This window comes from Cryptotermes secundus, unplaced genomic scaffold (assembly GCF_002891405.2).
Source record: "Cryptotermes secundus unplaced genomic scaffold, Csec_1.0 scaffold512, whole genome shotgun sequence".
NCBI lineage: Eukaryota > Metazoa > Arthropoda > Insecta > Blattodea > Kalotermitidae > Cryptotermes > Cryptotermes secundus.
The window spans coordinates 1,380,553-1,408,451 of record NW_019735563.1 but is presented as its reverse complement, the minus strand read 5'-3'; the positions used below and the strand labels follow the sequence as shown (position 1 = coordinate 1,408,451).

The following is a 27,899-nucleotide window of genomic DNA, read 5'->3' as shown; positions in this document are numbered from 1 at the left end:
TAAACTACCGCCGGCATAGCTCTCCAGCTCATAGTCACGCATGCCCACCACCACTACAAGGTGGAGACACCTTTTGGGGGGAGGTGTCAGTATTTTTTTAATGATATATGTGACATAAAAGGTAAAACGGTAAGGTAAAGTTAACCCTGCATAGACTCACATTTTCTTGACCTCGGTACTAGTTGGAGGTGAGTGGTCAGCTTCACGGTCCGGCCGCTTTAGCTCCGGGTAAAGAGCCCCCGGTACACATTAGATAGTTCTGGCGGATCCCAGAGACGGTGTGGACGACATGGAGAAGTAAAAATTCTTGACCCCACCGGGACTCGAACTTCTAATTCCCGGTCCTCCCCACATATTAATAACAAAAAAGTTAATTTATTTAAAAAGATATTCTCATATGTTGAATACTCTAGGAGAGTGGTTCTCAAATTTTGTGAGACAGCCGCCCGGTAAATTCTTTCTTTATAAGGCGAGGGCCCGGTACCGGACTGCAGTGTCACAAAATTTGAGAAACCCTGGTCCAGGGCGATCAGAGAAAATTGTTTTTAACAGCGTAAACGTAAGTTCTAAACCAAATTTTCAGGATTCCATCTCCGCGGTTATATTACGCGATATACATGACTAACGATCACTTTTGGCTAGCAGTACAGGTCTTCCCAAATCCATTAAAGCCATGTCTTATAGCATTTTAAAGCTTAAATCTATGAAATTACTTTTTTCTATGCCCATTTGGTACAGATTCGGCCATAAAAGCTGACAAAAATTCGGCTTATACATCTCAGATATTGCTTAGGTGTAACATGACTGCCGCTTCAGTCATGGGTACCTATACTACACTTAATACATCCACATCAAAATGTTACCAATACTCACATAATAGACACGATACACTGTAACAAAATCATCTCTCTCGTTTGACCCTTCATAATTTATCGCTCATACAACATATTAGCAGAAATAGGGATAGCTTAGTCGGAATAACAACTGGCTACAAGTTGGAAGTCCCAGGTTTTATTCCAGGCAGTGTAAGATATTTTTTATTCGCTACAGTATTTAAGCCGACACAGACCCACCCATCCTCCTATCCAATGGGTACCACAGGCTATTTCCTTGGGGGTAACGTGACAGAAGCGTGAAGCTAACAACTCACCTCTATCTAGTGCCGAGGTAAAAAATGGTGGAGCTATACCTCCATTCCCCCTTACAGCTTCATAGTATAATGCTTAATTAATTAAGCACAGGAACAACTTTATAGTACGTTAACTCGAAATGGGGCAGTGACAGTGATAAATCCGATCCGTACAGAACTTCCTTTTACATATATAACCGGAAAACAGACGGCATTTGTTAAGGTGTAGCTGAAACACATATTTTATTTGACAGAAAGGCTCATTTTACAAGCAAAATTACTTATGCAATTATCTTATAGGCATAAATCCCACTTACCCGTACCCTATCGCCTCACACCTGTGTAACAAGAAGACCTGTTGTTTTCGCACTCAACAAATTGCACTTATCACTAGCTGAAGTCCAACTGGCATAGTTTCTAAGCAGCTTCGCATGTAGGAAACTTTCACCTTCGAAACTGCTACTCCTATTGGCTTTACTTAAGAAATTAGCAGGTATAACAAGAAGAAGAAGAAGTAAAAAGGAGGAAACTAATATGAAACTCACGTGGGACAGCAATGCTGATGTAAACACGTCGCTTCTACGTCCTGTAAACACAGTTCCCTCCTTCGCTGTTGAAATGATTCACAAATATCCTTAAAGAAAGATTTATAATATGTTTTTTCGCCAATGTAAGATGTCCTCATATGTCTTTAAGGTCATACGCATGCGTATAGAAAGCACTGTGCGCCGTTGTGAGACCACTTTGCATTGCCTCAAGCCCCGTAAGACTTGAGTCAGTGTATTGGTATGCTCGCACTGTGATCGGAGGATGTTACCTTGGTTCTGATGACCTCCAGAGAGGAAGGAAGGGGAAAGGAGGAGGCGGGCTGTATACGTACGTAAACTCTTTAATCAAACAAGTTCCTAGTCATAAATACCGAGAAATGGCAACATTTTTCCTGATGAAGGCTGTTACACACCTCACGAGGCGGTGATGCATTCCATATAATATGGAAGCTAGAATACGTCATCGTAGGTTAGTGACGTATATAGTTACGTCATCAATATAAATTAATTATATCCAATTTCAAAATATGTTTTCATATTCATACGCATGTGGGAATTTTAGAGGTACACAGGACTACCATATTGCAAGCTTGGCTACGTAGAATATGACGTACCATGGTTCGTTGAACCATATGAAACAATTGTGGAATTGTTATTACTGTGGGAAACCCAATAGACCGCCTCTGTGGTTTAGTGGTCAGAGTTCCTGGCTACAGATCCAGGCGCTACCAGATTTTCTGAGAAGTAGTGGGTCTGGAACGGGGTCCACTCAGCGTCGTAGTGATAATTGAGGGGATAATTCAAGGAAATAGCGGCTCCAGTCTAGAAAACCGAAATTAACGGCCGCGGAGATTCGCTGCGCTGACCACGTGACACCCTCTACCCGCAAAAGTTGGCACTAACTTCGCCGACAAGCGGCGGTCGCTCGGTCGGTATAGTTCGCTTGTGGACTGCAGGCCACGGAGTTTGTTTGTATGGGAAACCAAATAAATTAGGAAAACTATGCTAATATGCACTTCTTTGTGCACTGTGAAACTCAGAAGAATGATTAGTACAGAAATGGTGGAATGAAGATGTCGTGGCCTATTTTAAATGAGTATCCTAGTTTATCTAGGAACTGGAAAGGCGTAGTCGGTATAACGACTAGCAAAGGGCTGGTCGACTGAAGGGTCGGATTTCAAATCCCGATAGGGTCAAGAATTTTATCTTCTCCATGTTGTCCAGACCGGCTCTGGGGTCCATTTAACCTCCTGTCCAATGGCTAGCGGGAAGACTTTACCCGGATGTAAAGCGGCCAGGACGTGAAACTGATCACTCATCTCCAGCTAATGCCGAGGTCAAGAGAGTGTGGATCTATACATCCACTCCCCCATACGTCTTCATGGCGTAGTGCTTAATTAGTTTAGCACAAGGACAAATTTACCTTTTACGTAGTTTATCTAGAGATTCGGAAGAAAGGGTGAAAACCTTAAAGAGCATAGTGGTTTTCCAGTAGGGAAAACTGAAAAACATTAACGCTTGAACAAAGTTCCCCAGTTCCAACAGCAGGAAGAAAACTGAATGTTAATAAAGTGAATTATTTTGAAGCGTACAGTTTTCCTGGGTGTAACGCCGTGTGGTGGGATAGAAGTTTACTAACTTTTCGGTTGAGCTTTCCTCTTCCATCTTATACGGCTTATTCGCCTCTCTCTTGTCTTATCTTTTTTTCCCCTCTTGGTACTACAGCCATAGTGGGCCTAGGCCTACCTCCATGAACTTCTCCGTTCACTTCGGTTTTTTTCTAGATCTTACACATTCGGTAGGTCTCCTTGGGTGGGTGATCAGCTCGTCGCAAAGCCTCTACCTGTACACAAAGACAGAAAAACGCACACACACAAACTAAATATCCATGCCCTGAGTGGGATTCGAACCTACGATCCCGGTTTCCAACCGAGTGAAGACAGTACATGCCTTAGACTGCTCGGCTACCGTGACTGGCCTTGTCTTATTTTACGGCCTTAAAAATGGGGACCACATGGCATTACATTCCTGAATACCATTCTCTTCCCAGACATTACTGGGAGAATCACAGATGTCACGTAAGTTACTTCGAATGATATCCGTGGCGTCTTTGAATGCTCAGTCACATTCTACAGGCCCGGTGTGTGAAGTCCATCTACTGTACGAATCGAGAGCACGTCACAGTTTCAATAGGCAGCCTTAGATGTTATAAAAAGAAGGTAAAGCTATCCCTGTAACAGGCCGTGGAGATCCATAGGGTTGTGAGACGTTGAAGCTCACATATTTTCTAGACAATCGGCTCATAGATAGCGGTAAGATTGTCAGCCTTACGCACTGGCTGTACTTTACCCCCCAGGAAGATTCCTGGTACTCATTTCTGTTAGAGGCTGAGTCGACTCCAGAGCCATACTGAGGCTGGAAGGATTAATCTTCTCTCGCTCCCACTTATGGAGTACAGGGCTGATTTCTCCGTTTCATGATCATTTTACAGGCGGTAAGACTCCTTGGACGGGTGATCAGCTCGTTGCAAGGCCTCTACCTAAACACAGGATAACATAAACGCGGAATAAACGCATACATATACCAAAAATCCATGCCTTGTGCGGGATTCGAACCCACGATCCCGGTTTCCGAGCGAGCGAAGACAGTACATGTGTTAGACCGCTCGGCTACCGTGACCGGCGCTCGAAGGATTTGATCACTTTAAAAATCCAATAACCTCACCGGGAATGAAAACCGCGACTGTAGCCAACTACATTACCGCATGCCCCACAGATGGCAAACCTTACGGAAGAAAATTCCCGTATGTGTCCGGATTTCCCATAGGCGTAAGAATGCCGGAATTATGTTGAAAATAGAATTAATAGCTTCCTAATGATGACGTAAGGTCTGCGTCACTCACGTGACTATGACGTACCGTCGATCTTATGATAGACTGGAGTATACCAGATTGTTTGCTCAGCCTCCAAGACACTGCAGTTTCTCGTCATAGGAACAGTAAGGAAAGTTAAGTAGCCGGCGCACATGTTTGACAACTGATATTTAAAGTACAAAGTGTTCCTTAGAAAGCTGTTACGTTACGCAGTGCATGGGACATACCTTGTATAACCGGAAGCTAACAAACTTCTCACTCTTTCAGTACAGTTCGCATTTACTTCCTTCAGAAACAATGGGATTCTCCGCGTTGACTGCTGAAGAATTTCCGCCCAGGAAAAATAACTCCCTTTTTTAATGTTATTTTCAGAAATAATTCGAAATACCCTTAACAGTATAGTGGCTCGCTGTAGCTTGGTTGGTTGAGGCACTGTGCTACAAGCCGAAAGGTCGCGTATTCGAATCCCGATGAGGTCATTGGATTTTCCAATCTACCTAATCCTTTCAGCCGCACTATGGCCCTGGGATCAACTCAGTTTCTAACAGAAATGAATGCCAGGAATCTTACTGCAGGTTTAATGGCTGCCGGCGTGTAAGTCTGACAACCTCAACGCCATCTGTTGAGCCGATTGTCTAGAAAATGTTGGAACCTCGACGTCTCACAAATCTATGGGCCTTTACGAACAGTTTACATGGTTAAGTAGGATTTTTCTGGGTTGTGAAACTGTTCAGTTTGGATAGTTAGACGTTTCGGTGGAACATGCCTCCAAATGCAGGGCCGAAGATCGATTTTTAACAAAAATAACACTGGCAGAAGCAGTGAGTCAGGGTATGCTGAGTCAGAGGGCGGTACAACACAGATCATAACCACCTTGTGAGAGACAAAATCCAACAAAATATACGCCATGGTTTCAGGATAACGGCCCTAAAATATTAATCCTAAAGTAGACCGCAAGATTGTAACCGTAAAGGAGAATACTCGTGTCTACAGGTACGTTCAGATGACTCTCACCTTGGTTACGTGTGTTTACTCTCACTTTAAGTTGCGCAGGAACAATTCGTACACAGCGGGGCAGCATTGGTAAAGTATAAGCAGGTGGAAACCAGGCCTAATCGGTGTTATAACTCAGAAAATGTTACTCTTCATAACTACCGTTGTGAGAACCTGGAGTTCCACATAATCTTAAATATTTTCATGACTTCTCACCTGCTTTCACTCTGGTATCTTGCTAGACTTATTCGACTCTGAAGATTGAAGCGATATGTTCTTCCGAAACATCTGTTGAATTTCAACGGGCTACACAGTGTTGTATTCCAGAAGATAGAACTCTTCATAAATAGTCTTAATTTTAAGTCTTTTTGTTTTATTGCTAGTGGGGTGGGACTAAGTCCCTTGTACTGCGGCCACTTCTGGCCTATTGTACCAGCCCCAGATGACAGGTGAGTGTGATTGTGGAGCAATTGGTGGAATGAAGATTGCCAGGGGAAACCGAAGTACTCGGATAAAACCTGCCCCATCGCCACTTTGTCCACCACAAATCCCACTTCACCATACCAGGGATCGAACCCGGGCGGCCGCGGTGGGAAGCAAGTTACTAACCGGTTGAGCTATGGCACAGCCTCAATTTTAAGCCTAAATATATATATTTAGTTAAATATTGCAAGTGACGCCTAAATAGAGTAAACCCTCGCTAATCCGGATTAACTGGGGGGGGGGGGCCCTTAGTGAAGCGAAAGGTAGCCCTAAAATAAAAAAAAAGGAACAGAAATAAATGGAAAATTTAGTGATATATATAATGCTGATGAAACAAATAAGAAATATTACTGTATAGTCTTTATTTAATAACTATAAACGGATAATACATTTATTCAGTGATAGAAAACTCAGAAATTGTACTTTGTTTCTGAACGTCGTAATTATGTTTGGAAAAACTATGAGGTTTTTCTTTTCTGAACTGAAAACCGACTCATAAGTCACGTGTCTTTTAGAATACATATTCAACTTTGAACCTTTTCCCGGGGGTAAAATGGTCGAGGCGTCAAGCTGATCACTCACCTCCAACTACTGCCGAGGTCAAGAAAATGTGGATCTACACTTCCACTCCCCCATACGCCTTCATGGCATATTGTTTAATTAATTAAGCACGGCAAAAACTTTACATTTTTTTAACTTTTGCTCAACTTTGAACATAATTTTTCAATTTTCCTACTTCGATTCGAATTATCAGAGATTTATATTAACTGTAACTGGATTAGGCGAGGGTTTAGGCTGGGGCCACACGAGCGCACGAAGTACGTCCGTTGCAACGAACGTACTTTATAATGAACGTTGCTGAGGACACCACACAGTTGCAGAATGCGGTGCGTAGTTTTTTGTCTGCAATGGAGCCAGAAGAAAACGTAGCATTCGCCTCTCTTGTTTATTTCAACAACGGACGTCACGATATTCGTTACAGCGGACGCATTTTGTGCGCTCGTGTGGCCCCAGCCTAAGCAGTATCGGGTGTATCCTATCCCACAGTAATAACTTTCTTTAATATAGGGTACATATATAAAATCAACATCATATCCAATATGTACCGGGAGCTCTTTCCCTGGGAGTAAAGAAGCCGGGGCGTGAAGCTGACCAGTCACCTCCAACTAGTGCCGAGGTCAAGAAAATCTGCATCTATACACTCACTCCCCCATACGCCTTAATTTTACCTTACAACTATAAAATACTGTGAAAAATAAGTATTTATCTTTCGAAGCTAGGCAACATGAGTTCAAGAACCCTTTCATTTAACTTGTAATCGAAAACTTTAAATTGTCTAGGAATAGTGAAACCAAACACATCACAAACACAGACTCCTGATTTCCACCTGAATATTATCTCTACTGGACCCCTGCCTCCGTCACTGATGTCTGGGATATGACACCGTGAAGTCGTTTAGAAATTTACCAATGTTTCGGTAGAAAGTGCTGACTCCGTCTTCAATGTAGGTGGTACCTCCTGCCTCTATCGACAGCTTACAACCTTGTACACACACGCTCGTAATATTTCGGGAAATTTCTACTAGACTGCATGGCTTAAAATTTCTGAAGACAGCACTATCCATAGTCTCCTTGTTGAGAACATCAGATATCAAATAAATTATAAACTGCATTGCAGTGTTTTCACCAAAATGACGGTGTTTGAAAGAAGGTTATGTTGTACAGTTGTGGAAGAGCGATTTATCGATCTTGCTGCACGGCGTGTAAATGACAGCATTTTCCTGCCATCTACTAGATATTTGGAGAACTACAAAGAGCTGAAACCTTACAAAATGGTTCATAGCTTCTACATTCAGGGCCTATGGCAGCTCGAATTGTTCAGGTTTGACGAAATAGCAGTTTTAAAGTACTTTTATCAATATCCTGACTTCCTATCCCCGAAATCTAACAGGATGTTATATGGCTGCTTGTTTTGTTCCCATCAAACACTCTCAAACCGAGGAACACCCACAGTCTGAACACAGTCTGAAATCTCAGGTTAATATTTGACAGTGAGTGACGCTGAACTCAACTTATTGGGATTTTCATGAGGCATTTTGGAATAAATTCAGAACTTGTAGCCATGAAATTTAATTGTACCGATGTGTTGGACACGAGCCAGGATAGCTCAGTCAGTATAGTGACGGGTTACGAGTTGGACGGCTGGGATTCGATTTCCGGAAGGGGCAAGACATTGCTCTCTACATAGTCCAAACAGGGTCTGAAAATCACCCTGCTTCGTATACAATGGGGAAAGGGCTTCATTCAACGGGGTATGATGCTGACCACTCACCTCCATCTAGTGCCGACAACAAGAATGGTGGAGCCATACCTCCACTCCCCCATGTTTTCATGGCTTAGTGCGTAATTGATGAAGCATAGTCAAAATATTTCTTGTTGTGTCAGTAAACAATACAGATATTTCTAACAAGATTTTAGTTAAGCTATTGAGGAGCACCCGTTAAATTTTCATGTCATTTTCAATAATTTTCCGACAGATTTTCACCTGACGCGTCGTGAGAGTAAATTAGATTTCTTGAATAAACAAGAGTCTCAATTGCATATTTATAGATCAAGAATTTTCTGTCGACTTACTCATATTTTAAAGTCGAAAATATTTTAAAATATTGGTCTCATTCTAGTAGATGAAAATTTGAAAATTTGTAGAAACACTACTTATTTTTCTTTTTCTTTTTTCAAAATGCATGTTAACTTACATCATAACTACAAGAACATGTCAAAGTTTCGAAAACTGCGTATTATTTATTCTTTTATTAAATCAAATTTTTTATAATAGTACAGCAGTCATGTCCTTTCAGATCGTAACATTTCCACGTTTATTTCCAAGACGAATGAAAGGGCAGAGTATCTCGTCATTAGAATTTTCAGGCTTTAAGACGTCAGACTTGAAGGCCCAGGCTTCTGAGACGCCGAGATGGATGACGTGCTGGTTGACGACAAGAAGTCTGTAGCGTTGCTGCTGGCCCTGACTACGGTGTCCTTCCAGAGGCCAAGCATTGTCGTCCAGAGGTTTCTGGTTGATGGGTCACACACGACGAAGAAGAGAAACAGCACGAAGCCCTGCACAGTTCCACTGACACAGAACAAGTATGAAAACACGAACCCGGCTCCTAGCGCTGCCATCATCCCAAACAACCAGGACAATCCCAGCAAAAAGAACAACACGAAACCGAGTCTCAGTTGTTGCAGAACCAAAGGGGGACTTCCTTCGCAAATGTCTCGCCGATTTGGTATTTTTGCAATGCTGCAAATTATCGTGACGTACACTACAAGGTTGGTCGCCACGATGAGCCCAATAGGAAGGAGAATGCCGAAGTAGAGGGGAAGTCCCGACGGATAGCAAAGTATTGTTGACTCTGGAGACGGAGGGATGTAAGACGAAGGAGCCAGTGCCAAGACTAAGAGAACAGGAATGACAGGGACAACCCACCCAAATATCATTGCCTTAAGGAAGAAACGCGGGGGTCTAGTTGCGCCGAGAACTCTGACGTAGCGAAAGAACTGCAGCAAAGCTGTGATCAGCATCCACGCAAAGGCAGCAAGGATGGAATAGTGTAACAGTGCCCCAATAATGGTACAGGTTATAGTTTGTTCGAAAGTTGGACATTCAGTCTCCATAGTGCTCCTCATAGTTACAGCCAAATCATAACTGGAAAAGCTTATTTTTTCGTCCAACAACTGAATATCTAAAGGCCTCTGAATATTATTTTCAACTGACGTGTCAGCCTCCATGTAGTATTGGAGGCCGAAAGATTTTGGAGTGCATTCTTGAGGGTGTTTCTCATAACCAGATTGGACAATATCAGCACTGGATAAAATGAATATAACCATTTGTATTCCTAACGCTAACGAAAGCTGAAGGAGAATTTTGGTGCCTGGTTTCTGTCTCCAGGACTTGAAAACAATAGCAGTAACAGCGATTCCAAGGACACCGAATAGTGATAGTGAGCATCCCATAAGCGATATTATGTCCAGAGCTTTTTTGTGATGGTAATCCCTTTCTACGAATCCATACGCAGTAGTTGATCTGTCTTGAACTCCAATCAAAAGCTCCGAGAAGTGAGTCAGATGAGTGCAGACACATACGTCAAGTACGTTGAGAAGTGACGAAATATTCCCAAATTTAGTTGTGTCGGATAATGCATTACCAGCGTACACACAGCCTTCACGAGACCATCCCCCGAGGGACGAGCTGGCAGAGGAACTGTTGTAAGTAAAATCCCAAAATGTACACTGTCTCTCTTTTGCTCCGTGTATGGAGGATACGTTAACAAGAGGTCTGAAGACTATGGGTATTGGCATTGGCAAGTCAGGGCTGTACCCTGGAATCGACACGCTGACAACACGGCTCACAACAATAGAATCGTGACCATTTGAGGAGTGTTCGAAATGAAGAGAGTTTTCTGCTTTATAAATATTTTGGAAAATGTGGTCATCGTAAAATACAACGATAACAATCTTGGGCCTATTTTCAGTATTCTTTAACAAAGAAAACATATAATTTTTGCAGTCAGGAGAATGATCGTACCACGAACTGTTTTTGTCACCTTTAACATACTCCATTATTACGTCTTCAGGAACCCAAACAGCAACTTCTACGTTATTCAGATTTTGCAAGAAATCAGGATTATTATCGTTTGTCTTCAGCGGTTTTATGGTGAGTTCCTCGAAAGATTTATATCCATGTGTTGGCATCGGGGATGAATTCGATATATTTTCATTCCGTAACAGAACCAACCCCGTAACATTACTCATGATCGGATCTGAAACCTGAACAATGATTTGCGAGGTGATGGCAAGTAACAAACCATCATCTCTGTATTTTGAACCAATCGTTATTCGTTCCATTAGGCGCTGTAAGGAATCCAGCAGAATGTTCGTGGAGTTGAAGTAAGTCTGCGAAAGTTTAACATACGCACCATTCGCCTTCTGTACGTTGTTCAGTATGTGAATTATAGTTGTTAAAGAAGGAATTGTCTCCTTGATTTTGGCCAATTCATTCATTATCCTGGAAACGAAATATATATCTGCCGTAGTAAGTAACGAAGGGTTTGATACTAACGAAGCTACCTCGCCCGCCAAACCTTCATAATAACATGCATTCTTACTAGTACTTGATAAAGCCAACTCGTATAGTGAACGAGTAACATGTGAGATGTTTCTATTGATACATTTTCCTGATGGTTTATTCCATCTCGCGCCATGAATGAAGTCACCTGAGCACTTACGATGAACAGGCACTCCATCCCCTTCCAGACACAGTTCCGTAGAAACGCAGGTCGAACCCCGAAGAGTGCTTTTCCAGTTGAGTGGTTTTGATTCGTCGTATGTGACATCCTGAGGACATACTTCTGTACTGCGGAAGGAATGGAAAGTGTACATATCTTTGTATCTCTCAACAGTTCTCCTCACAATACCCATAGTTCGCCTGTAGTCGTCCAGGAATGTGGTCTTGTTACCTTGATTCGATTGAACGTGAAAAATAAACCTCAGGGTTCCATTACTGAATGCATTTATGATTCTCATTACTTTCAGTGATGCTACTTTCCTCCGCGGTATTTTGTCACTAAGATTGAGCGTGATCCTGTCTAATATGTCGGAAATTGTTGGATCACACTTTCTCATGTCCTTGCCATTGTTGCAGTTTCCATGGACGTCCAAGATTAATGAATAAGTAGGTCCGTTTTCTTGTCCAGTGATCAAGACAGTGTTACTTTTTATGATTTCAAAATCTGCGATCTTTTGCCCTTCACACCAATAGTTTCCAGAAGATTTCTTGTCGTATTCAAGTTGATATATTTTCTTATGTACATGAAAACTGAGTTTTGATTCATTTCTTTTCCCACGAAAATTACTAAGCATTTTGATGTCGTCAATTGTCCATTCCTTATTCCATATTTCTGTAGTCTGTACTTCACGTACCAGCACACCCCTAGAATCTGTAAAACACTTGAAACCTTTGTCGTCTATGGACTCCTTCCACAATTCATACGGAAAGTATACTCTGAGACGAAGTTGTTTAGTTGACGGAAAGAAATTGAGAGTAAGAACAGAGTCCATGATGTCAGCATCAGCCTCGCACACAAAACACTTCAGAGTTGAATAATCCGGTAGCAGACTCCAGGTGCCGTCTGTGAGGATGGCTCCTCGAGTTCCGAACTTCATTGCACGTCCATCTTTAGCGAATTCAGAATTCCAGTTGACAAAACGAACTTTACTGTATTCTGAATTCCAAGTGAAACCATTCATTACGCCATCTTTTCTTTTCAATCCCATCCAGCATTTAGACCCTGGTTGTGGTTTATTGATTTTCACCATTTCCAGAAACATGAATATGTCTTGTGCCGAAGAAATTTGCATCAAATGTCCATTCCTCTTCTTACGACACACTTCACTTGCCTTCGTCCAAGTAATTGGATTAGTCAAATTGTTGTGTAACCTGAAACTTCTGTTGCTGTGCCCGATATTGTGTCTTGCTACATAATAATTTTTAGGGCAGGAAATGTTTAATAGCTTTTGCTGTGTAGGTATTACCACTATGCAAAGTGTTGGAAGTTTTGTTGAACAGTTTTTGGTTTCTGTCACCATATCATTGATATTGAGGCTTGCACAATCATTGTGCAAAGACCAAGCGTTCGATACCTTAACAAACGGATGATTGGATATATTTTGAAAGCGCGTTCCCCAACGCTTTCCAGGTAGTTTATTTACTAGCGCCCCAAATGGTTGGTCTCTTCTGACTGGTAGCCAAACTGACGATATGTGATAACGTTGCAGCACCGCCACAATTGATTTGAAATCCGTTTCATCAAGATCAAGGATGCTGACGGTGTTGCCATGTTTAAAGGAGATTAATGACCAAGTTTCAGGTCCTGTGATGAGGATGCAGATTGAGGCTTTGGCGTTATCTCCAGAGATCTCCAATTTCTTGAAAGGTGCTGGGCAGTTGTTGAGAGCTTCAATTTTCATTTGCACTCCGCCAACACATCGTGGAGGGTCCAAAGGATACCATCTGCTGGACGATCCTTGTTTCAAACACCACCGAGGCAGGGGCTCCAGAGTTTCTGACAGACAAATTGGTTCCGACAGGATTCCTGCTTTGTCCATCACATCATCGGCAAAATCTGAAATTTAATTTTGTTTTAGCGGCTTCGTCAATATGACATGTTTGTTACGCGAATTATATTGTTGTTTAGGAGCGTTATTTTGAAATTTAGCCACGTCTTGGTTAATTAAAGCCATTGGCCCTATTCTGTCTTCAGACGAATGGGTTATGAAAGAAATATTCACTGGGTCGGCCCTTCCGGTAGAGCTGATCTCAAACCATGGTACCTACACCTTCAGACTAATGTATGGAACATTGTATGCACAGAAAACCGACAACAGAAAATGCNCCGAAAATCAGGTAACCTAAAACATTTTCTTGGAAATCTTCGTCGCCAATAAGAAGTCATGTCAATAAATTTGTAGAACTGATATCACAGCATCGTGAGTTGTGCATCGAACATGGGGGATCTCATTTCGAAAAATTTTGATAAATTCACTAATTAATAAAGAAATTTTCTAACGTATTTTAACGTATATTTTACGAAGCAATTGACTGACTTTTACAACACTCTGTATAATTATAAATATTTTCATAAATATCATTAAAATGAGCACTTATGACTACTAATAACCTTATTGTGACATGTTGACACATTGCTAGGCAACGACCGCGAAACAATTAGACAGTGACTTGTAAACAGCAATCGAGGAACGGTGTTTTCTGCGTGATCCGTGCCTGGATGTTATAAGCAGGACAAATAGTCAGAGTTAGTTAATGCAATGCAGTGCAGGGAAGTGAATAGTTACTTGGTAAGTTAGTGAGTTAGTCAGAGAACTGTTGCTGTTAGAAGCTGATAGCTGAGGCGCGGGAACAGTTCGAGAACCCAGAGGAAAGGGAACGTCCGGAGTTGGAAGTCTCTAGCAGGCAACGACTAGTGAAGACAACAGACTGAGAAGACTTAGTACATACTGTAGTGAGCTGCAGAGTGTGTGAATTAGCGACAGCGCTCCAGTTACTTATAGCTACGATCTGTAAGTGTTCAATAAATCCAATTACCAATCCAAACCCCGTCTATAGTCACTCATACACGTGACAATATATTTATTTCTAAGGACCCCCAAAATAAGGCGACCTTAATCGAATCGTCGCAACGAAGGAATGCACCTGCCAAACAAACAACATTGTTGCACTTCCTAAATAAAGCGTTTGAAAATGTTAATTAATAATTAGATTTATTAGTTCGTCATGTTTCGCCTATTTTAAAGTTTTATTAGTTTTTATTGTCATAATCAGTCAATCAGAGGTCAAAACCATGTGGATCCATACATCCACTCCCTCATATTTTAGTACATAATTAGTTAAATGCAGAGAAATTTTACCTTACAGTACTGTTTCCCCCCCCCCTTGGCACTACAGCCCCAGTGGGCCTAGGCCTACCTGCATGAACTGCGTTCACTTCGGTTTTTCTAGATCTTACACATTCGGTAGGACTCCTTGGGCGGGTGATCAGCTCGTCGCAAGGCCTCTACCTGTACACAAACACAGAAAAACGCACACAAACATCCATGCCCTGAGTGGGATGCGAACCCACGATCCCGGCTTCCGAGCGAGCGAAGACAGCGCATGCCTTAGACCGCTCGACTACCGTGACGGGCACAGTACTGTTATAGCACTGTTATTTCTTGGACAATAATTTGAACCGGTTTGTCCAAATTTTCGATTATCCGAACCACATTTGTCACTAATTAACTCGGATAATCGGCGTTCTTCTTCATTTGAAAGAGAAATCTTGTCTTAATTTTCAGCTGATAAGGTACCTCCAGCGTGTGAGTGATACCAACTTCAAATAGACGCCGCCCCCCCTCCCCAATATTATCTACCTAACATTCGTGATTGTCAAGTAGATCTGTGTGTCACTAAGCTGATACCTGTTGGAGTTCCTGCAGACTCCGGCCACGTGACTGTGACGACACGTCCATGAGGACCCAGTAGTGAGGATTCTTCCGCGGGACACGTCTGTACCTGGAAGCACGGAACACAAAATGCGTACGAGTCCTGATACTGCATCGGCCTCTGTTAGGACACCTTCTCTAAATACATTTATGTCGTGTATAACTTTTCTCCAATTATAATTAGAATGATCAAGGCAAGGAGGATAACATGGGCAGGGCATGTAGCATTTCGGTGCGAAAACCAGAAAGAAAAAGACGATTAGGAGGAACTAGACATGGGTCGGAAGATAATATTAAAACAAAAATCTAAACAAACTCCGTGGCTTTACTCCGCAAGCGAAATATACCGACCGAGCGACCGCCGCTTTTCGGGGATGTTAGTGCCAACTTTTGCGGGTAGAGGGTGTCGCGTGGTCAGCGCAACGTATCCCCACGGCCGTTAATTTCGGTTTTCTAGACGACAGCCTCTACTTTTCCATGCAGGTAGCTCTTCAGTTATCCTCACGAGGCTGAGTGGACCCCGTTCCAGACCCACTACATCACAGAAAATCTGGTAGCACCGGGAGTCTAACCCGGGACCTCTGGTTCCGTAACCAGGAAATTTGACCACTAGACCACAGAGACTGTCAATAATATTAAAATGTTAAGAGAAATAGTATGGGTTGGTATTGACTGGATTGATCTGGCTAAGGATAGGTGACAGTGGAGAGGGCTCCTTGTGAACACGGTATTGAACTTTCGGGTTACATAAAATATTGTGAAATTCTAGAGTAGCTGTACAACTGTTTTTCTTTTCTGAAGAAGGAGTGAGTTCCATGAAGTTTTTTTATTTTTTATTTTTCGTTACTAGTGGGGTGGGACTAAGTCCCTTGTACTGCGGCCACTTCTGGCCTATTGTACCAGCCCCAGATGATAGGTGAGGGTGATTGTGGAGCAATTGGTGGAATGAAGATTGGCAGGGGAAACCGAAGTACTCGGAGAAAACCTGCCCCAGCGCCACTTTGTCCACCACAAAACCCACTTGACCAGACCCGGGATCGAACCCGGGCCGCCGCGATGGGAAGCCAGCGACTAACCGCTTGAGCTGTGGTGCGGCCTCCATGGAAGTAGTTAATGTAAAATTGGCTTGGATTATGAAGATATCTGCCATGGCATATAATGCAGTCATATTTTAAAATTGTCGTGAAAGGACTTCGGTCGACAGAGGCTAAACACCGCCTCAGGTAACGAATCCATAATTGGCAGAACTGTTTGGACTCGGTACCAACAGGTATCTTTTTCTCTGGGGGTAAAGCGGCTGAGAGCTTGAATCTAATAGGTCACCTCCATGTACTGCAGAGGATAAGAATGATGGAGCTATACCTCCACCCTCTTGACACGTCTTTATGTCATGGTGCTTAATTAATTAAGCAGAGAAACAACTTTACCTTACCTTACCTAATGAGCTACATCATAAAATGCCACCCGTAAAATACATACTTGGATTAACATTGTTTCTTTACCTTGTTCGGTGTTACGTCATCAGAGTCTTCGCCGTGTGCATTGCGTGGTGCAATTGTTTTCACAGCGGAACACAGAGCCAGCAGCAGCAGTAATACCGTGTACAATTCTGCAATAAATTATTTAACGAGTACAAGACCAAACAGTTTCACTGCCTTACTTTACAAACACAACCCATAACGTTCAAGGTTAATGTGTAATAATTTCTTAAGAAATACGTTAACACGCAGTTCAAACTGAAAAGGTCACACTGCGTTACAGAAGAAGAGGGTTCCAGTATCCGACGTCCATGAAACTCTACAAAACTGATGCATGTGACTTGAATTTGACAGTTGGTGTATTCGAATCCCTGATTGGGACACTAGCTGTATTGACTGAGGGCTTTCGTGGCGTTCGTCGGTGCCTACCCAGCTCGTTGAGGCACTGTACTACAAGCCGGAAGGTCGCGGTTTCGATTCAAGTAGAGGTTATCGGATTTTTCAATTGACGTAATCCTTCCAGCCGCACTATGACCCTGAGGTCGACTCAGGCTCTAACAGAAATGAGTACCAGGAATCTTCCTGGGGGTAAACGTGCGGCAGGCGCGGAAAACTGATAACCTCACCGCCATTAGCCTGTTGTCTAGAAAATGTGGGAGCCTCGACGTCTCACAAACCTACAGGCCTCCACGGCCTGTACATTGGCAGCTTTATCTTTTATACTTCGAAATTGGTCACGACCACTTCCTCCCAATCCTTTCCAATCCATCAGGTATCAAGAAACCTGCCATTCGACGCTACTCCTGTATAATCCAGAAAATGGGAAAACGGGGAAGTAACGCAAAGATACAAGAAAAGATGGAACTAAATAACAGGTAGGTATAGCAGTATAGCTTTAGACTACTACTTCGGAGATTCTGGGTTCGAATATCGGCTGGGACACTGCCTATAATGGATTAGGATTTTGCTGCTTCTCCTGAGATACTACAGGTTAAAGCTGGAGGACTAGGACTGGAACAAAACTGTTTGAATCCAAATTCATCCAAATTCGTCAGTCTACATCCCACTAGACGCAGTATACGTAGCTTACACAAGTGTTTTTCGGTATTCCGGAGGCACCGTTAAACATGAATTGATGTAAAGTCACATCATGAATGCTCACATACCCCTGCACACGTCTTGAAAGATTCATCCTTATTCATCAATATTAAGGGCTACTTTATTCTTGTTAGTAAAAGTTGTTTTTCGCTATTCCGGGCGCACCGTTACACATAAATTGATGTACAAATAAATTGTAAATGCTCACCTTACGTCGCATTTGCTCCAAATAAAATTTCATATTACTATATTATAATGGCTTCTGTACTCTTGTTCTGAGACATATTTCTTTTGCCAGTTTCCCCATTTGAGAATCATATTTTTTTTTCCTGTGGCGCTATAGCCCCAATTTGGGAGTAGGCCTACCTCCATGAAACTCTCCGTTTCACTTCGGTTTACTAGATCTTACACATACGGTAGGACTCCTTGGGCGAGTGATCAGCTCGTCGCAAGGCCTCTACCTGTAGACAAACACAGAAAAACGCACACAAACATCCATGCCCCGAGTGGGATCCGAACCCACGATCCCGGCTTCCGAGCGAGCGAAGACAGTACATGCCTTAGACCGCTCGGCTACCGTGACCGGCAGCGTATAAGAGTAATATATAACAATTCAGTTCGTGCCTCACAGGAAACAGATCCAAACCCACGATCCCTGCTTCCGAGCGAGCGAAGACAGTACATGCCTTAGACCGCTCGGCTACCGTGACCGGCAGTGTATAAGAATAATATACAAGAATTCAGTTCATACCTCACAGGAAACAGATCCGAACCCACGGTCCCGGCTTCCGAGCGAGCGAAGACAGTGCACTCCTTAGACCGCTCGGCTACCGTGACCGGCGAGAATCATATAGTTTCACTTATTCTCATACCAAAATACTTTTAAGTCTCTTTTCACTGATTTCCCATAGCATTGAGGATCGAAATTCGGTGAAGAGTAGACTCAATCATTGGTAACCGAATTTTATATATTCCCTTAATTTCCTGTCTTTACCACAGATGCATTTAAGGCGGATTATTTGACTTGCATCCCTCGTGGCATTCTTTGTATTGGTAGCCCCGTTTTCACAATTCTTCTATTTCACTTTCTACTCTTCGTCATGATTATTTAATTTCGTATTCAGTGCCTAGACTCCTCTCCCTGAACTTAAGAGAAATATTACAAAACGCAAATTATACAACAAAATGTAGATAAACTCACCTGGATTTGCCATAACTACCAACACGATTGTCTCTTCTACAAAGGACTAATTTAATGATTGCAGATATCTGTGTGTTTATTTTACATGCTCGTCTCCATGCCGTTGCTTAGGAATCGTTATCTCATTTCTGTATATCAGATGTACACACAGAGGTGCTGGCAGTCCCCGCCCTTGCGTACATTACGTTAATCTGGGATGAATCTCTGGAGTGTAAATATGACGGTTGGACGGCGGGGGGAGCAGTTGTAGCGATATTTGCACACAGAACAGACATTACGGGCGATGTAATTATCTCTCTTCTCCGTAAGGGTGAAGAATTGGTTTATACTTAGTCCTTTATTGGGCCGCGCCATAGCTCAAGCGGTTAGTCGCTGGCTTCCCACCGCGGCGGCCCGGGCTCGATCCCGGGTCTGGTCAAGTGTGATTTGTGGTGGACAAAGTGGCGCGGGGGCAGGTTTTCTCCAAGTACTTCGGTTTCCCCTGCCAATCTTAATTCCACCAATTGCTCCACAATCACCCTCACCTATCATCTGGGGCTGGTACAATAGGCCAGAAGTGGCCGCAGTACAAGGAACATAGTCCCACCCCACTAGCAATAAAAAATAGTCCTTTACTGTCCTCTTTAAATTTTGTTTTTTGTTCAACACGCTGTTAATAATTCGGCTTATGTTGAGGAGTACGACGGTTAGTGTACAGTGAATGGTAAAGGATGTGGAAGGAAGCGGCCATAGCGTTATTTGGGGAAATATCTCAGGATTTCCCTGAAAGAACTAAGGAAAGCAAAAATACTAACATAGAATATTCGGTGTCCCAGTCGGGAATTGAACAGCGCTCTTCTGGAATACAAGTCAGGAGGTTTACCACTGTGTGTCTGTGATTGTGTACAAAGCTTTCCAGGTTCTAAGCAGGACAGTTTTTCTCAGAATTTAATATTCAGAATGCTTACCTTATGAATATAGATTTTCCAATACAAGAAAGGACACTACAAAGGAAATTGAAAAGGCTTTGTTGGGTCTGAGGTACATGCGCCGGTGCCTCCTGGAATATGAGGCTGTGTGATTCAGGTAAAGTTAACCGTCGTTTCAGAGGAACATGCTGTCACAATCTTCAAGGTCGAATACGTTAGCTATAGTCTTCTTCGGTTATTCTTAGATCATGGAGATGGATCTAGTCGGTTCCTCTGAAACGTCGGTAAACTTATGTCAGATTACAAGGCTCCGTAAACCAGAAGACAGTACTGTTGAAAAAGTAGGATTAAAGTTTTCTCGAAGTGAATGAAACGATTTGAAATTTTACTAACAGAACTGCATATGCTGTAGTTTCCAGGAAGAATCTAATTAGTCAAAAATTTTCTTCTCTATGTCAGTTTAGACCGTTATAAAAATTGAGAAATACAGGTATATTGCGTGTGATTTTTAATAAGGGAGCACGCGGTAGACTAATTGGTTGAGACACTATGCTACATACCTCAGGATCGCGTGTTCGATTCCCGATGAGGTGGACTTCTTTCAATATACTTAATCCTTCCAGCCGCACTATGGCCCTGGGGTCGACTCAGCCTCTAACAGAAATGAGTACCAGGAATTAATTAAATAATTTTCCTGGGGAGTAAAGCGCGGACGGCTCGTAAGGCTGACAACCTTACCGCCATCTTTGAGCCGATTGTCTAGATAATGTGGGAACCTCAACGTCTCAGAACCCTATGGGCCTCCATAGGCTGTTACTTTTACTTTACTTACTGTTGGAAAGAACAGCCATTCATTTTCCATAAATATCCATGAAGAATGTTGTCTTATTGGATATGACGCCGTGTAGATCTTGTGTGAACCGACGTTCCGGAGGAGCGTATCGCCTCCATCTTCAGGGTAGAAAAATCCGCGAACGAGGAACCAGCGTGAGCAGGTGTCTGCAGGTTCCAGCCCCATATAAAATGTTTACCGAGGGCTGTTTCGCCGGGGGTAAAGTGACAGAGCTGTGAAGCTCACCACTCACCTCCATAAGTCTCCATGGCGTAGTGCTTAATTCAGCACAGGAACAGACTTATCTTTTTACATTGCGCACACACTGGCGTCGAACCAAGAATGTTCAACTCTAAAGTGAAATCAATTCTGTTACACGAGTATGGATGGGAGACATGAAGAGTCACCCAAGAAACATGTAAGAAATTACAAGGTTTTGATAAATCATGCCTGCACAGAATACTAAAAGTGAGTTGGTCAGTTATAACTAACAAAAGAACTATGGAAACAAACAAATGAAATAAAAATAACTGAACAGATAAGGTAAAGTTGTGCCTGTACATAACTAATTAAACACTACGCCATGAAGACGTATGGGGGAGTGGATGTATAGATCCACATTTTCTTGAACTCTACACTAGCTGGAGGCGAGTGGTCAGCTTCACGCCCCTATCGCTTTACCCCCTAGGCAAGAGCCCACGGTAGCATTTGGATAGGAGGTTGGGTGGATCCCAGAGCCGGTCTGGACGAAGTGGAGAAGAGAAAATTCTTGATCCTACAAGGATTCAAACTCGGTCGTCCAGCCTGCAGCCAGTCGCTACATCGACTGAGCTATCCCGGCTTATAACTGAAGAGATAATGAGACGTAAATGGAACTGGACCGGCCATACTTTTCGAAAGGTGAAAAGGAAGTTATGGAGTGGAACCCACAAGGACAAAGAAAAAGAGGAGTTGCAGAGAACAGTAGGAGAGGGACAGATTGGGGAGAAATTAAACAAATCAGCAAGACCCGTGTGAGATGTCGCCAATTTGTTAATGCCCTGTGCTCCAGTGGGAGCTGAAGGACGCTGATGATGATGATGATGATGATGACTGGTATCTGGTATTTTTAAATGACATCCTTCTACAGTATTATCTGATAATTACTTATGGAACTTCCTTGTTTGTGCTGTATCGACTTTATCTAAAAAGGTTTATGTAATCAGTATGAACTTTTTGATAATACTAATTTTGTAATCTGGTGTTCCAGGCTGCGGGGACGGTGCTGGAGCCACCTAGGAGATCCCTTTAGTTACTATCTGAACCGGCGTCCATATCTTCAAGGAAATGGCGTCAGAGGATTTCCGGATGTCATGTAATTTTCGTGAATACCTCGCACAGCTGGAATAGTTACGTCACATTTGCAGCCCATGAGTACATAGATGCCGAATATATGTGCTTTCGATACGAGATATATATAGGCCACAGTAACAGCTCATACTAGGCGAGATACATGCTTACTTATGGAGCTAAGCCCTTCTTAAGGAGCCGCCAACTGTGCAGCTACTCAAGAATTTCCCAGCATTATATGGAACCCGAAGGGTCATTACCGTGTTCACAAGAGCCCTCCACTGGTCCCTATCCTGAGCCAGATCGATCCAGTCCATACCATCCCATCCTATCTCTCTAAGATCCATTTTAATATTCTCCAACCACCTACATCTTGGTCTTCCCAGTGTTTTTTTTCTTCTGGCTTTCCCACCAATATCCTATATGCATTCCTTTTCACCATTCGTGCTACATGCCCTAGCTACCTCATCCTGAGACGTCTGAATTAGTGGATCATTGGGTGGTAAATTCATAACAGCATATTCATTGAAACATTTAAACATGACAGGGTTTCAAACCCAGTTCCTGACCTACATGAATAACTGTGCCAATGAGTATTATGCTGCGTGGAGATTGATAATATCTTCAGTATAATAGTGAGACTATATAATATTAACATATATTAGCTTTTACCAAGTAATTTTACTGTTTGTTGTAGACTGTAGCGAGATGATGGTGCAGTGACGTCTTGTTTGAAAATGAACTGTCTCTCCACATCCATGTGATTGGTGGTCATCTGTGTTCATTGGACATGTGCACAGCAAGATCTTGCAGAGCTAATAGAAACTTGAGGGGGAAGATGACTGTTTTTCAGCAGGCTTATAAAGAGATGATCCAAGACCTGAAAGGGAACTGAAATACAGTGAAACCCCCTCAGTGCTCTTTGATGCGAAATTAATCTCAGGTAACATTCAGTTTTGGCGACGTTGTGTCAGTAACCTCATTGTTAAATTACATGCACGCAAGAATCCACTTCTTGGCAATGAGACCTTAAATAGGAGATTCACTGTGTGCAGACTGCATCTGTATGCCATTGGAACCATCACCAATCACAGAAACATGCCTCCCTGTTGACAGTCATGTGTCACGGGAAGTCTGGATGAGGATTTCCAGCACTGGAAGAAGTGCAGCAGTTGTGTAAGAGGTTCATCTGCCAGCGCTACAGATGATGCGATGGGTAAACTACCGCATCATTCTCCGCCACAAGATACTAGTCTTGCAACTAGCTTTACAAATGTATGTTATCATTATTATGATGCTTAAAGTGTGTGTTGGTCAAAACGAATGACCTGTGTTTGAATTATATGTAAGAAATTTAGATTTATTTACAGGAGGGGGGGGGGNGTATTCATTCAGATGGCAAAGGTAGAAAATGATTCCAGCCTAGTGCAGTATATCAGTATTCATGGCAGAAGTATATGCCATTAACCCTGTGTGGGCCAAGTTTTTGGACAGCTTGAGACAAAATACGAATTAAAGGACGTATATGACACCTGTAACCTAACCTAGCTAACTTATAACAGAATGTACTCTTATTTAATGTAACCTGTCCTAAAGTAACTTTAACCAAAGCTAATAAAATTAACCTGAGCTAACATGTCGAGGAAAGTACAGAAAGGGTCAAGGTGTGTATACTTACTGCCATAAGCTTCATGAATTTAGCCTATTGGTTTGTATGAAGTTCACTCTGCACTGTACCTCACCATCCATAGGAATACACAAACACAGAATAGTCCCATTTTAGGAGAACACACAATGAAAAAGATGTCTTTGCATCAGTTATGTTGATACTGATAAAGACATCTTGCCCAGATAAAGGGATATGTGGTTGGGGTGGACAAATTATTATTACTGTGGTGAAGGGGGGGGCTGGCAGCCATGTACTATATTTTAGATTTATGGTTGTCTGCTTTGATATTGCGATAAGCGTAATTCCAAAACTTGTACTTGAGATTGTATTGCTTACTGTGATAACCAGAAGTTAATGTATATATAAGACCTTTACCGTTGTGTATGTGTGGCTGGCTGCCTATCATTGTTTGATAGAGGTCTTGAAAGTGCTATGTACTTGTATGTGGATTCTAATTTTGTTATTGCTATTTGTAAAATATTTCAACATTCTGTAGACAGAAATATGTTTGTTGCCAAACAACATAATTATACATTCTCATAATCACTGTCAATTTGTCAGTTACGAGGTTAGGAACAGAATGTCCCACATATTTACGTATAGAATTGATTTGTATTAAGGCCAGGAGAGTTCACTGATTGACTACTGTTATAATTGCATGAATTTCTGTTCTACTTGCTGCCTCAGTGGCAGAGCATATGGATTGTGTATGAATGAACTGTATGTTACCAGTTTCTGAAGACTTGAGCTATCAGAGTATTTCCCATCAAGATATGTATTTTTTTTTTATAATGGGGTATTGTTATGTCTTTATTTGAAGATATGTCATTCATTATGAGATGACTGGACCAATTGAGTCAGTATGAACTGTGCATATCCAGAGGAAGGATTCTTAATACTGGTGGTGTTTCAGTTCAGAAAAATGCGATGGATTGTATGTGTTGCGATCTGTTGGATTTGTTTTACTTTGGAATACATATACTTCATATTTGTTTGACAGTTTGTAATACTCTCCTGAGTGCAGTAGTGTGTAAGTATTCATATTGTTGATCTCTTCAATTTATTTGAAGAGTGGCAAGTTAGGTAATTTTTATGTAAGAGGGCAAGCTGAAAACAAAAAGAAATTAATTAGTATTTTATTGAAACAAAAATGGATAATTTTTTAATGTAAGGCAGGCAGGTGCAACAGTGGAGGGGAATAGGACTAAGGAAATGGAAAATAATGGCAGCCTCCCACATGATATTTAAGCTGAATATAAATGATTTATGACCAGTGAGAAGTCCATGATGGTCTTTGGTGAAGCAGGATTAATCAGGGTTCTCTAAGGGGGAATTTGGGAAGAACTGTTATGGAACCTCTGGCATGACATGATAAGATAACAGGTCAGAGGGTTTAGGGCAGATAAATTGCTGCAGTAGGACAGGGAACATACCTTTGGGGAGGGGGGTTAAGCATGTGAAGAGAGGTCAGTGATGTATCACATTTATTACAATTTAAGGCACAGAGTAAATATGGCATGTATAGCTCGTTTTGTAGTTCATATGATCTGTTTGTAGTGTCTAAATATTGTGAAGGCTGAGCACTTGATGTACAAAGTTACACAGTACCTGGACTTTATGTACTTGGTGAAGATGCTTAGGATATATCCATAGCCTGTCAATCCTGGAGTGTTTCATGTTGTCACATGTAGGTTCTGGATGTGTAAGTGGTAGGTTTGGATGGAGGGTCACAAATGGTAGAAAAGTGGCTCCATGTACTGCAATTTTTGTAGGAAGCGTTTTTCATTGCAGTAAGGGCGTACAGGATTCCACCGAAAGGGGATAGAAACAGGTGCAGGTCGGGATGCAAAGCAGGCACTGCAGCCGGAATTTATGTGAAGTGTTGAGGTTTGGTCAAATTACAGCAAAATTTTGGAGCATGAAGTGTTGTGGAAATATGTTGGCAGGTATGAGATACAAACGGACATATTCAGAAGTGTGGGTGGCGAAAGTGCCAAGAAAGGTAAGTATGAGTATATTAATATATTGTGAATTTGATATTAGCATGTAAGAAGGGATAGATGAATGAAGTAATTCTGTTGAGGAAGAAGTTGAAACATTTGCGTGTGAAAGTGCTAAAAATGGAGACACTGAAGGGTATTGTAATGAGATAATGCAATGTGAAGCAGAGTTCCGTTTATGAAAGGATTATTGAAGAATTGTTGCAGTGGAGTTACATTTTGTGGTAGAGAATTTTCATTCATGAGACTGGGAATGTGACATGTATGTTATGCATAAAGAAGTTTATAATACTTTGGGCAGATGGGGAACAAAATTTAAACAAGTTGCATGGCAGGGTAACAGATGTGTAGAGAACTGGAGACATGAAAACGTTGAGATGGTAATCCCAGTATGACTATGCTGTGACTGGAGGGCCATCAGTTTAAACAATTTTATGTGGAGGGTCAGAAGCATAAATAGCCTTGTCTCTAGTGGATGTGTTCCATATTCACACACTAAGATACTAACACCAGGGCGTTTAAATTTTTTTAGTGATGTAGGACATTCCATTTTTAAACCAAATGGCGGAAGGGGCGAGGGGGGATGAAGTGAAGGACAGATAGCCTGCAGTTAGCGTTCTCTTTCTATAAGAAAACTCTGCTGTGACAGAAAACGATGTGAATAATATGTGTACTGATAGTNGGGGGGGGGGAGTGCAGTGGGTTGGTAAGGCATGGAATTAATTGTTCTGTGGAACTGAAAATACGTTAGTTTCGGAGGTAGGACCCCGCCTGGCTGCGGGGGAAGTTTTTACGAGCGCGGCCCGTCGCTCCGAAGGGGCTTTCCATGGGGTTTTAGTCTCGAGCGATTGAACTCCAAGATGAAATATACCGTCCACAGAGCATTATTTATGTCTGTAATGTCGTATGCTTGCCTTGGGATCTGCGGCAAATACCCACGTTTCGAAAGTGCGGCGCTTAGAAATCGAGGTTCTCCGCAACAACACCAATATCCCAAGGCGCAGAGCGGTCAGCAACCAGAAGCCACAGAAGATCGTGAAAATGCAAATGTTCTGAATACTGGATAAGGCGAAGCCCGACAGAACACGAGGCTTCAAATTTGCGGCGTTGAAGCTTATGATCATTGAGGTGACTAAATTGCCGGTCTAGCGTGAGCTAATGAAAATAAGGCAGAATCTGTTGTGGACTGACAGGAGGCTTATATATATTGCCAGTAATTGACTGTGACACGTGAGAAGGGATAGACTCGTCTTGTCATCAGAAAGGATTCGTATTAAGGCGTCTCCACATTACTCGTGCTCGTGCCCTTGTGACTCGCGAATAATGTGGACGGTATGACAAGTCACGAGACAAGCTAATTTTTAATTTAAAAACTATAGCCAACAAATTAAAATACGACTACAGCCTATACACACTACGAGTAAATATACGGATCCTCACGCGCCGAAGCCTGGCGAGCAACTGAAGTAGTATGGACGAAGATTTACGAGCACAAGTAAAAGCCAGACGAGCACGAGTAATGCGGACGCGCCTTTTAGAGGCCAAGCAGTGAAGCTTACGAATACTTCAGGACTAAGATCTGGTCAAGAGCGTCTGAATGGGCTCTAAATTAAGAGAAAGTGACTGGCCGATCGTCAGTCGCAAAATGACTTTGAAACGAAGCACGAAGTAAAGAGAAATTTTGTAAAAGTAGAAACGAAGCGGTAGGATATGTGGAAGACGAAGGCGAATAGTTGTATTTTACCAGTAGGCCACCAATGCCACGAAAAATTTTCACCGTTAATCTTCCTCTTATGTTACATGTCGCTATATAATGCCATAAAAATCTCATTACAAAAATCCTTGTCGTTTTGAACCACGGACCTTTCATTTACAACTCCGGTGCCTTACTCTAGACCACCAGAACATCCATCCTAAAGCTTTCTGCAATAGTCCTTATATTATACGAGTTGATTTATAGATGCAGAAAAAATCTTACTTATTTATTCACTTTTCAATTTCTATTAATAAAAGACACCGTGGTCTCGAAACCCGTACCTAACCAATACTTCGCCAATGTCTTACCCACGTACCACCAGATTTATACACATTTGTTACCTTCGCCTTCCTCATACAGTACGACTTGCTTCCTACATGCACAAATTTCTCACATTTCCACCCCCCCACACACACAAAAATAGTCATATCTTCGAACTACGTACCTTCTAAACCATACACCAGTGCCTTACCAAAGGACCGCCACGGTTATGACAACTATTCGCATTCGTCTTCCACATATCCTACCGCTTCGTTTCTACTTT

The 27,899-nt window shown here is 42.2% G+C and overlaps 1 protein-coding gene and 1 long non-coding RNA gene across 2 annotated transcripts; one reads left to right on the top strand and one right to left on the bottom strand.

Annotated features, from left to right (window-relative positions):
• The first annotated feature begins 1,679 nt into the window (after window positions 1-1,679).
• Window positions 1,680-23,769, top strand: LOC111869576. The gene is made up of 3 exons (XR_004513572.1): window positions 1,680-2,005; window positions 21,851-21,989; window positions 22,628-23,769. It is a non-coding gene; the product is annotated as an uncharacterized LOC111869576 (long non-coding RNA).
• LOC111869574 lies at window positions 8,830-19,201 on the bottom strand. Its single transcript, XM_023861207.2, has 4 exons — window positions 18,862-19,201; window positions 16,587-16,693; window positions 15,061-15,154; window positions 8,830-13,208 (listed from the first exon to the last, which is right to left on the bottom strand). The coding sequence occupies exons 1-4, from the start codon at window positions 18,872-18,874 to the stop codon at window positions 8,956-8,958; spliced, it is 4,467 nt and encodes a 1,488-aa protein (XP_023716975.1). The 5' UTR covers window positions 18,875-19,201; the 3' UTR covers window positions 8,830-8,955.
• Window positions 23,770-27,899: the final 4,130 nt, after the last annotated feature.

Bases quoted from the DNA above. Each gene is read 5' to 3' on its own strand.
- LOC111869574 (XM_023861207.2), bottom strand. The intron at 15,155-16,586 runs GTAAAGAAACAA...CCGTGCTTCCAG, and splicing joins ATGACGTAACACCGAACAAG to GTACAGACGTGTCCCGCGGA. The intron at 13,209-15,060 runs GTATCAGCTTAG...ATTAAATTTCAG, and splicing joins GTCTGCAGGAACTCCAACAG to ATTTTGCCGATGATGTGATG.